Source organism: Alexandromys fortis, unplaced genomic scaffold, assembly GCF_014885135.2.
Source record: "Alexandromys fortis isolate MF-2015 unplaced genomic scaffold, M_Fortis_MF-2015_v1.1 scaffold_215, whole genome shotgun sequence".
Classification (NCBI taxonomy): Eukaryota; Metazoa; Chordata; class Mammalia; order Rodentia; family Cricetidae; genus Alexandromys; species Alexandromys fortis.
The window spans coordinates 1,104,067-1,114,705 of NW_026068086.1; the positions used below are offsets into that span (position 1 = coordinate 1,104,067).

A 10,639-nucleotide genomic window follows, 5' to 3' on the forward strand; every position below is an offset into this window, starting at 1 on the left:
AAGAGGTCCCGTGGACATCCCCAAACAACCAAGGTTATTGCCTGGACTACAGGCTGTTCTCCACACACTGACAGTAAGAACCCATTGTGGAAGACAACTACACAAATTCATGGAACATGGAGAGCTTGAGCTGATGCTGACATAGAACCTTCACCCCTAAGTTCTGGGGGCTTTGGTATGGGAAGGTACTTGGCAGGTTACCAAAAAAAAAAAATGCAAATACCAACCCAGCCACAAACCCTTTGATCTTCAATGTTGTCCCACCTGCAAGATAGGCTAGGGCAGGAGTGCCACAAAGCTTGTGGGAGTAACCAACTAACATCAGAGTAGACTTAAGATCTACTCTACATGATGGAGCCCATACCAAACACTGGTTGGATGACCGAGAACCAGAGACTAGATAGCCATAATCCAGGGTTCTGGCATAAAACCAAATACTGTCATTTAAAACACAAAGCAGTGATAAAATGACTGCTAATGATATTCTGTTAGACTCATAGATCAGTGCCTTGTTCAGGCGTCATCAGAGAAGCTTCCTCCTACAGCAGATGAGAAAAAGCACAGTCAGCACTATGCAGAGTGAGAGACCTCGGAACACACAGCTCTAAATGGGATGTCTTCACTCAACCCCTACCTGTAGTGCTCAGGGAACCCCTTGGAAGAGGAGGTAGGAAAGTAAGAGCCAGAGTACATGGGAGATACTAGGAGAACAAGCAAACCACAGTGTCCGTCGGGTTTCATCGGGTCTTCTACATATATATTAAAAGCTTCAGTTCAGTTTAAGATTTTTTTCTGTGTGTGCAAACAAGTAGATCTCTGGTACTTACGCCTTTTCTTGGGCTTTTTTCTTTCTCTTGATGGTTTTTGTTTTAACTTACTATATTTTATATGTTACATTTTGTTATTATTTCTTAAAAGCATGTTCTTTTCTAATGAGAGTCATAAAGTGGATGGAATCTGTGTGGGAAGGGAGGTGGGGAGGAGCTGGGAGGAGTAGAAGGAAGAGAAAGTGTAATCAGGATATATTGTAAATCTATTTTCAATAAAAGGGGGCGGGTAGAGTTGCCATGGTCATGGTGTCCCTTCATATCGATAAAAACCCTGAGTAAGGTCCTTAAGTAAGACTCTTATCAGTAGAGAACATTAGATCAACAGGCTAATTTTTCAACAGCTCTAACTTCCATCAAAGAAAATTCCAGTTGTCAGATACACGATTTTTGATGGGTTGCCTATAAGAAAGAATGGATTAGAGCGCCTCTGTACAGTAACATTGGTTAGAACATGTGCTTTGTTTGAAATGTCCCACCACTGAGGGCAGACGAGAAACCACAGAAAGAGCTGTTACTTTGAATCTAAGACTCATGATTTCTAGCTCTTGCTTCCCCATAATTTCTGTGATGGGTTGCCCTTTCCAATGGGAACATCCTGGGATTATTCTAAAAATTACTTTCCGTTAATAACAAAACGGTGTTCAATTTTAGAAGCTGAAAAGAGGATACGCAACTTCTCTTTAGAAAATATAACCCTCAAACCTTGTAAAGTGGTGAACGAACCATCCAAAGCATTTGAATTGAAATAAAAGAGAGCAACAGGACACAGCTAAAGTGCCAGCGAGAACTGGGCAGGAAAGAGGGAAAACATCTCAGGCAAAACTCCCATCGAGTCTACTGCTAATTACATCCACAATGGTGGATGGAGAAATGACTCAGCAGTTAGGAGTGCTTACTACCTATAGAGACTCTGGGTTGGGTTCCTATTGCCCACATTACGTGGTTTACAACTTCCTATAATTCTAGTTCCAGGTATCCAACACCCTCTTCTGGCCTCCAAAGGCTCCTGCATACATGAGGTTCACATAAACTTAATGCTAGCACCCACACATGATAATTAATATATATACTTTAATTTATATATATAAACACAAACACACACACATATACATCTATAATTTAAGTTTTAAAAGAAACATAAACTCCTCAAATGCCTATCACAGATCATCGAGGAATAAAACACTCTTGCCATGTGTCTGGGAAAACTGCCCAAGTGCAACAGCTACTTCTAACACAGTTCCTCTGCAGCAAGGTGCGGGTGGAACCTAGTCGCCATGGTTGTATAGGTGGAAAGGGATCCTTGAGATAGGATGACAAACTTCTAATGACACAGGAACCATACTCATTCAGGAATGAGCTCGTTGTATGATTTAACACCCCTGGCACCTCTTAAAAATGGATTCATCAACCACACAGTTTACACAATGACTCAAGGCCACAGAAAGAAATCCTATTTACTCTCAGTATTCTTCTGTTACTGTAATCGTCCAAGATTTCACTGATACTTAGGTCCCTGTGGGGTGAAGTTCGAATTAGTGAATAGTTCTTTAGTAGACTTCCATTTCATCAAAGGTAACTATTTATTTTAATCCACTCACCATTCCGTGGTTCAGCCACCCTGGGATAAAGTTGTCAAGCAATTTTGGGTATATCATCTCTCTGTCGTAGGCATAGATGGTCCAGAACACGGCGACAACAAACTGGAAGGGAAAGGAAATCTTCTGTTTTAAGTTCATCTTTTACAGCACATAACTGGTTGGTTATTTGTTTTAAAAACCCAAGAGTTTTGAAATTTATGCTGTCAGAAGCAAACCAATGATTGACTAGCAAAACAGTTCCCACTTCACTCTGTAGTGTTAACCACAGGGTTGTCAAGTCCCCTCTCTGGTTTCCAACTATGTTCTTTCAGGGAGAGGAGCCTGCCTGAAAGGGAGAGAGAAACAAAGTGTTGTTAGGAAGAACACCATCTCGGGGCTAATGGTGCCAGTCTGATCCCTCTCCATGGGGTTTATACATTCACTTAGGGATATTTGCAAACAGGTCCCATTCCCCAATAGGAAGAGCACACATCCCAAACAACGCTACGCCTGTCTTCCTTGATCCAGTCACGTGGTTTCGTGTTTGCTTCTCACCAGTACCAGCACTGAACCCTTTGCCAACCACATGTCTTCTGGTCACATTACAGAGAAATGCATTAGTGCATACAGCCTAAGCCAAGGCACAGAGACACTGGGAAGTAGAGTGGGTGAAGGGGAAAAGGAAGATTCTGAATTCCCTTGGAGTAACTTAACTTTGAAGTTTGTCTGAATTACAGAAGTTTCTTTGGGCCGAATAGCAGCACAGTAATCCAGAGAGAGGAGTAGCAGTATTTATTTGATTTATTATTTCACCATTCTTCAAACGAACAGTGAGAAATAAAGTTCAGATTAAAATAAAGCAATGGAAGGCCCATGGTCTTAGCCATCGGTACAGAGATTAACAGATAATTTTTTGTAAATTAGACACACACACCTATAGAGAGTGATTTTTAAAATCCTACAGAATTAAAACAATGCAGAATGAATATAAATAATTTTGTTTCAATTTTTATAATTTTATAATTTAGGTTATCTGTGCTCCTTTAATGCAAATAATAAATATTTTAATTCTACTTTAAATAAGATTTTAGGTTATACCTGGTAGCACAAGACTAGTAATCAAAAGGTCCCAAAATTCTTTCCCAACTCTGTTTGCTTTGAAATCTGGGTAGTTTTCTCCTTTGAAACCTAAGGTGATGCAAATATTTATTATTTTATAAAATGTAAAGATTAATTATTACAGAAGGTGACTAAATCTCTGTGCATTGTTTTAGAACCAGAGACATCCCCCACAGTTATTTACCTTGCTTACATGAACATTTATTTTACTATCTGCTTTCAAATGTATAACAGTAAAACAAAATAGAAAATTAATTCTTAGCTCAAGGAAAATTATGTTAACTCTTCAAGTACAATGAGTAATTTTTAACTTATCCATGATTTTGAATTATTCGCCATCTTATATTTCAAATGGACTGGCTATTCATAATAATTACACAAAGTAGATATTTGGTAGCTATTTTTGAACTTTTTAAGTGACTTATTTATTTTCTATTTTATGTGTACTGATATTTTGCCTGTGAGCATTTCTGTGTAAAAGTGTCAGATCTCCTGGAACTAGTGTTACAGGCAGTGGTGAGCTACCATGTGGGCACTGGGGATTGAACCCAAGTCCTTTGGAAGAGCAACCAGTGCTCATAACTGCTGAACTCTCTCTGTGCTCACTGTTTTAAAATTTAGTACATTACCTGTCAACATTATCACCTTAAAGTAGGCAGTAATAGAGATATTTTTGTTTATCCATGCTACAAATGGAGAAACCCCAATATTTTCATTTTTGCTTTAATGGTATTTACTGGTATATAAGATTTGACAAACACGGAATGGACTCTCATAATAAACATTAGTTCTGATCTCATTAATTCTGCTAATAATGTAAGAGAATCTGCAAAACAATTACTTTACCTCTTCATTATGAATAAAGAATGCTGAGGAAAGACTGCAACTATGCAGATAGATAGATGATAGATAGATAGATAGATAGATAGATAGATAGATAGATAGATAGATAGATATAGATTCCTGTAACAACAGTAAAAAGTAGGTCATTTCTCCCCCAAATGATCTTCAAATTGGTAGTCTAGATAGTTTGGTAATGTAAGATCCAGACTGTAAGAACAAGGTGATCCTGGGAGCAGGGAGGAACAGTGGAAAAGGAATCCTATTTATAGCTGGGTTGGGAGGGATGGGAGAAGACTAAGAAGTCTTTTAAAAATGGGTGGGGTGGGGATCTAGGGAGGCGGGTAGAAGTCCAAATACATGGATGATAGAATAAATGAAAAATAAAGCCCACAAGACAAATGAGTAGTTGCAAATGAATCCCCTTCTCTACTGCAAGAGGAAGCTGGCAACAGGGCGTGGCCTGAGCCCAGAATGGCGATGATCTGAGGCCCCTGGAGTGGATGACGTGTGAGGATGTTTGTCACTGAGAACATGGAAAAGGAAGACTCAGATGGCCACCAGGGCTCCCCTGAGACTTGATGACATGTTTTTCTAGTAGAAGCAACCTGGATATTTCCCAGGGCTGTGAGGTCTGTGAGAAAGAATTCAAAGGGAGGATGCCGGGGGTTTCACATTGCTGCAAGTTAGATGGCTGAGAAGATCTGAGATGAAGAAGCTGTGAGAATGGGGATATCCTTTCATGACCAATCAGCTTTTCAAAACTGCTACTTGGGGAGTGAAAGTTGCCAATAAGTTAAGTGAGAGGCCTTATATGAAACCATTTTCAAAACCAGACTCTCAATGAAAGACAGAACTTTTCTATTTTCACTTCGTTCTTTCTGTATATATTTGACAACTGAGTGGAAAAAAGAATCCAAATATGGTTGATTTAATGCTCCAGTGCCAGGGATGTAGTTCCAGGTCCACAGCCATGCTACTCCTAAACCCAGGCACATGTTTTACAGCCTGGATATTCAGTGTGGTCCATGAATCAACAGCACCCACATTCAATCTGCCAGACATGTGAGCCCTAGGTCTCACCCTGCAACAATCTGATCCTACATTTTATTAAGATCTTGAGGATGTTCCTGCTTTTACAGCCATCTTCTACCACCGTGTGTTTCCTGCCTTCCTGACAGAGTGTTATCTCAGGTCCTACAGCTTCTCATTCAGAACCTCCATCATTCTCTTTCTGGGCAGGAGCTTGAAGCAGATGTTCACACTTTCTCCACAGTCAAGAGCTCCTCCACCCCAAGGAGCAGTGAATATCACGGAAGTCGAGACATAGAGTATATAAGAGGATGAAGAGAAATAATATGAAATGCTGTCCTCTGCATATGACATATGAGTGTTTAAACACACACACGAGCTTGGTTTGCTACACAAGACTTGTATAATATCAAACCAGTTAAAGTTCTCAATTGGGTCAGCGGAGAGGCAGTGGAGGCACTAACTTTGGCTGAGTAACCATTGGTAGTTGAGGGCAGCTTGGGGAGAGACACTCACTTTCCCTCAGAGGATATGGCAACTAGTATATTGCCCATGACCAGTGATTTGTCCATGCGAATACCAGCCACACAGCACTAACAGGACCAAGGAGGAGGATATGAAACTGGGAGAGATCTCTGCTACATGGGCCTAGGGAAAGTGAGAGGGGAAACAGGAGGGCAGATATGATCAAGATACCTTGAACCTATGTATAAAACATTCAAATAAACATAAAAGCAACGAGCCTGAAAGTCTGTGTTCAGCCTACTTTCTCCTTTTTATATAGTCTAGGAGTCCAGTCTAGGGAATGGTGCCACTCACCATAGGTGGATTTCCCCACCACAATTGGCCTAATCAAGATAATACCTCACAGGCAGGTCAAGGGGGCCACCTGCCAGATGATTATATATCCCATCAAGGTGACAGCGAGATTACCCATCATGAGTGGTGAAGCCATGCCTACTTCTGTGGGGTAAGGATTTGGGCTGGGTGTAAACACATAGGCATGGAGCCACGTTGGACTAGTGTGAAGCGATTGGTGGAAACCCCTTCAGCTCCGCTGAACAGCAAAATCTAATCATGAGAATGGAAGTCTTTCATATTACCGACCCTTTTCCAACTCCACAGGAGAAATTACAGAGGTCAAACCAAGGGGCAGAATCCTGGGACCATATTAAAATTCCTTTTACATGTCCCTGCACTGTTCATTGCTTCAGAATGGTCCTGATGAACTCCAATCCTTTGCACTTCCATTCTAAATGCTAGAATCCCAGGTTGTTAAAATTTTACAGATATCTTGTCAGAATACTCAGTGTTACTGTTTGAGAAATGACGTCCCGGCTACACTGAGATTTCCTACACGTCGCACAGGTTGTCCATGTACTAAGGTTGTCTTTAATTTCTCTCAGAAGTATTTTTAGTTAATAGTGTACCGATATTCACAATATTTCCTGGATCTTTCTATGTATTTGATGTTTTTGGAAGCTACTGTACATTACTATGTTTTGTGTATTCTTTGTTGCTACTTTATAAAAACACAAGTTTTAAATAGTGGCCTTGCTTCGTGTACCTTTACTAAATTTGATTACTAGTTTTAGGAGCAACTATTTTTAAAATTGTTTTGGATGTGTGTGTGTGTATCCAAAGTAACAAAACTCTTTTATGAACTACATGTTTTTGTTCTGTTATTTAAGTCCTCGGCACAAAGTTGAACAGAAGTAATTTCAGTGAAAGCCTTTATCATTTTCTCTGCTGCAGAGAAAACATTCAATTTCTCAACAGTGAAGTTTGACATTAGCTGCAGTTTTTCTTAGATTTTTTTTTACAAGTTGAGTAAAATTTCATAGAATTTTACTTGGAAGATAAACACATTTACTGTAAGTGATAATATTTTTTAGATGATTTTGTTGCATCCCTTGAGACAACTAGCCTAAGATTTTCTTCTTATTCTGTCATTCAGTGACCTATTAATTGATCTTGAATGTCAAACAAACAACCCATGGCTGGTTATCTTAAGTTATAGACATATGTTGCTGGATTCCACTTACTGATGTTCTGTTCAAGATTAGGGTTTTATTTTATCTCTATTCATAAAGTATACTCATCTGTAAGTTCATTTCCTCAAGTGATGTGGGAGTGTCATATATCAATCTGTTGATTTCATTGGTTAAGTTATAATAAACCAACTGCTTGGCCTCAGCTTAGAACATAGATGGGAGGAGTAAACAGAATAGAATTCTGGGCGGAAGAGGAAGTGAGGTCAGACTCTGCTCTGCTCCCGGAGAGACTCGACAGCTCTGCTCTGGAGCAGAGACACCATGCTTGCCATGCTACACTCTCCCAGGATGGACGAAGGCTAGAATCTTCCCGGTAAGCGCACCTTGGGGTGCTTACACGCATTATTAGGAATGGGCTAGTCCAGGTGCGAGAATTAGCCTGTAAGGGCTAGAGTTCATGGGCCAAGCAGTTCTTTAAATGAATACAGTTTGTGTGTTGTTATTTCGGGCATAAGCTAGCCAAGCGGCCGGGGTGTTGGGGACGCAGCCCCGCCGCCGCTCCTATTTCAACACTCAAGGTGTCATCATCTGATTTTTGGTAGGAGGAAAATGAATGGGTTCAAAAGAATGAGTTGGAATTATTTCTTCCCATGTTTTCTAGAGGACTTTTTGCAACAATGGTGTTATTTATTCTTTATACAAGTGATAAACATTTCTACTAGTAAAGCCAGCCTGAGTAGAAATCATGAATTCACTTGTTTTATACAAATGGGACTATTCTGGTTTTTTTTTTCCTTGCACTGATTCTTAGCCATCTTTGCCCATTAAGGTATTTCTAAACTTTATCATTTTGACTGGAGAGTGGTGGGGCTGTGCCTGAGATTCAAGAAAGCATGCTACTCCTGAGCTACATCCTCATCTAAGTCTTTATAAAGCTGTTTATATATTTTACCATGGATATTACCAAACTGTATAAATTTCCCGCAGTGAGCTGATTGTCACACATTTGCTAGCGCAGCACCACTGGGAGCCACTCTCTGCCCATTCAAGATAGGTAGCACTGTGTGGTTCTTGATAGTGAAGGTTGTGATCCCCATCCTACATTGAGGGAACTTGTGCAGGTTATTCACAGTGACTTTGAAGAAAGTGTGAGTCACCTAGCTAGGTGCCATATTAGAAGGCCAGGAGGCACAGATAACTGAGCAATCAGTCTTCCAAGTGAGTCTTTAGATACAAACACAGCACAGATGGTATGAACTTGGCTTCCTGCACTGATAGTCTGTTGGTGGTATGGTCATCAAAACCCAAAATAACTTTGAACTCTGTTACCAGGGCATGGATAGGAAACGAATAGTTTCCCATGATAATATAAATGATGTAGGAACATTTTGCTATTGCAACCAAGCTCCTTCTCTGGCCAGGCCCAAAAGCCAGCTACCCCACATAGTGCACGCACTGCTCCTCAGCAGCCAGGACCACAATACTGTACGCGAACTGAAAGTGGAAGAGGCATGACTACTTTACAGATCTTCAGAATTCAAAATCAAACACTTGAGTGACAGCTAGCATTAATATGCCACTTGCAATTGCTAGAAATTAACACCCAAAGAGAACTAGACATAATGCAAGGCCTACATCTCTTTGAAAGAAGTTCCTCGCACCAAATTAGAGAGAGACCAGAGACTTCAGCTTTAGTTCACTTTAGACAGTTTCTACAGTTGAAGTCATATATTGATTCTCACACATTGATACTTGGAGACTTCACCAAAAGACATGTCATCAAGACAAAAATGAAACAGAGAAATGCTGTAGATAATTGGTGTTATAAACCAAATTGACCTAACAGATACTTGCAGAACATTTCACCTAAACACAAAAGAATATACCTTTTGATCAACAGCTCATAGAATGTTTACCAAAACTGACCACATACTCAAACATAAGCAAGTCTCATCAAATACAAGAAAACTGACATAGCACCTTGCACCCTATCTGACCACCTCAGATTAAACTGGACATCAACAACAAGAGCTTACAAACTCATGGAAACTGAAAGACTTACTACTAAATGGGTCATTAAAGACTTGCTAGAAATGATTGAGATTAATATGCAACATACCCAAACTTAAGGGACACAATAAAGTTGGTTCTAAGAGGCAAGTTCATAGCACTGAGTGCCGACATTAAAAAATACTGCAACTTAACAAACTAATAAGTTTCAGCACACCTGAAAGTTCCAGAAAAAAAAAAAAAACAAGAGAAATCATACCCAAAAGGAATAGATAGCAAGAAATAGTCAAACTCAGGGCTGCAATCAATAAAAACAAGCAAACAAAGAATCAATGAAACAAAGAGTTAGTTCTTTGAGAAAATCTGTAAGACTGGCAAACCCTTACCTAATTAACTAAAAGGAAGAAAGAATACACAAACTAACAAAATTAGAAATGAAAAGAGGGATATAATAACAGACACTGAGGAAATCTAAAGAATCATGAGAAAATACTTTAAAGTCCTGTACTACACCGAATTGGAAATCTAAAAGAAATGGATAATTTTCTTGATATATTGGTGTAGGAGGTTCTTCTGTTCATGTGTTGCTTTCATTGGCTAGTGAATAAAGAAACCGCTTTAGGCCTGATAGGGCAGAACTTAGGTAGGCAGAAAAGACAGAACTAAATGTTGGGGAAAAGGGCAGAGTGAGAGATGCCATGGATCTTCTGCCTGAGACAGACACTGGTTAGAATTTTGCCAGTAAGCCACAGTCACGTAGCGATACACAGATTAATTGTAATGGGTTAAGTGAGGATGTAAGAATTAGCCAATAAGAAACTAGAGTTAATGGGCTAAGCAGTGTTTTAATGAATACAGTTTCTGTGTGGTTATTTCGGGTGTAAGCTAGATGGGTGGCCAGAACAATCAAGGGGCCACCTCTCCTTATAAAAATACATACCACTGATTTCCAAAGTGGTTGCACAAGATTGCATTCCCACCAGCAATGGATGAGGGTACCCCTTCCTCCACAGCCTCTCCAGCAAAGGCTATCATCGGTGCTTTTGATTTTAGCCATTCTGACAGGTGTGAGATGATATCCCAAAGTTGTTTTGATTTGCATTTCCCTGATTGCTAATGAGGTTGAGCATGACCTTAGGTGTCTTTTGGCCATTTGAACTTCTTCTTTTGAGAATTCTCTGTTCATTTCAGTGCCCCATTTTTTAATTGGGTTAATTAGCATTTTAGAGTCTAGTTT

General features: G+C 39.8%; 1 protein-coding gene across 4 annotated transcripts in view; it reads right to left on the minus strand.

Annotated features, from left to right (window-relative positions):
* The window catches only part of Aig1 (androgen induced 1), a 218,531-nt gene that overhangs the window by 146,276 nt on the left and 61,616 nt on the right, over positions 1-10,639 (minus strand). For all 4 annotated transcript variants that reach the window (XM_050122239.1, XM_050122241.1, XM_050122240.1 and 1 more), the window contains one exon: positions 2,429-2,530. In XM_050122239.1, coding sequence (XP_049978196.1) covers positions 2,429-2,530 — 102 coding nt within the window. The remainder of the gene's footprint in view (positions 1-2,428; positions 2,531-10,639) is intronic.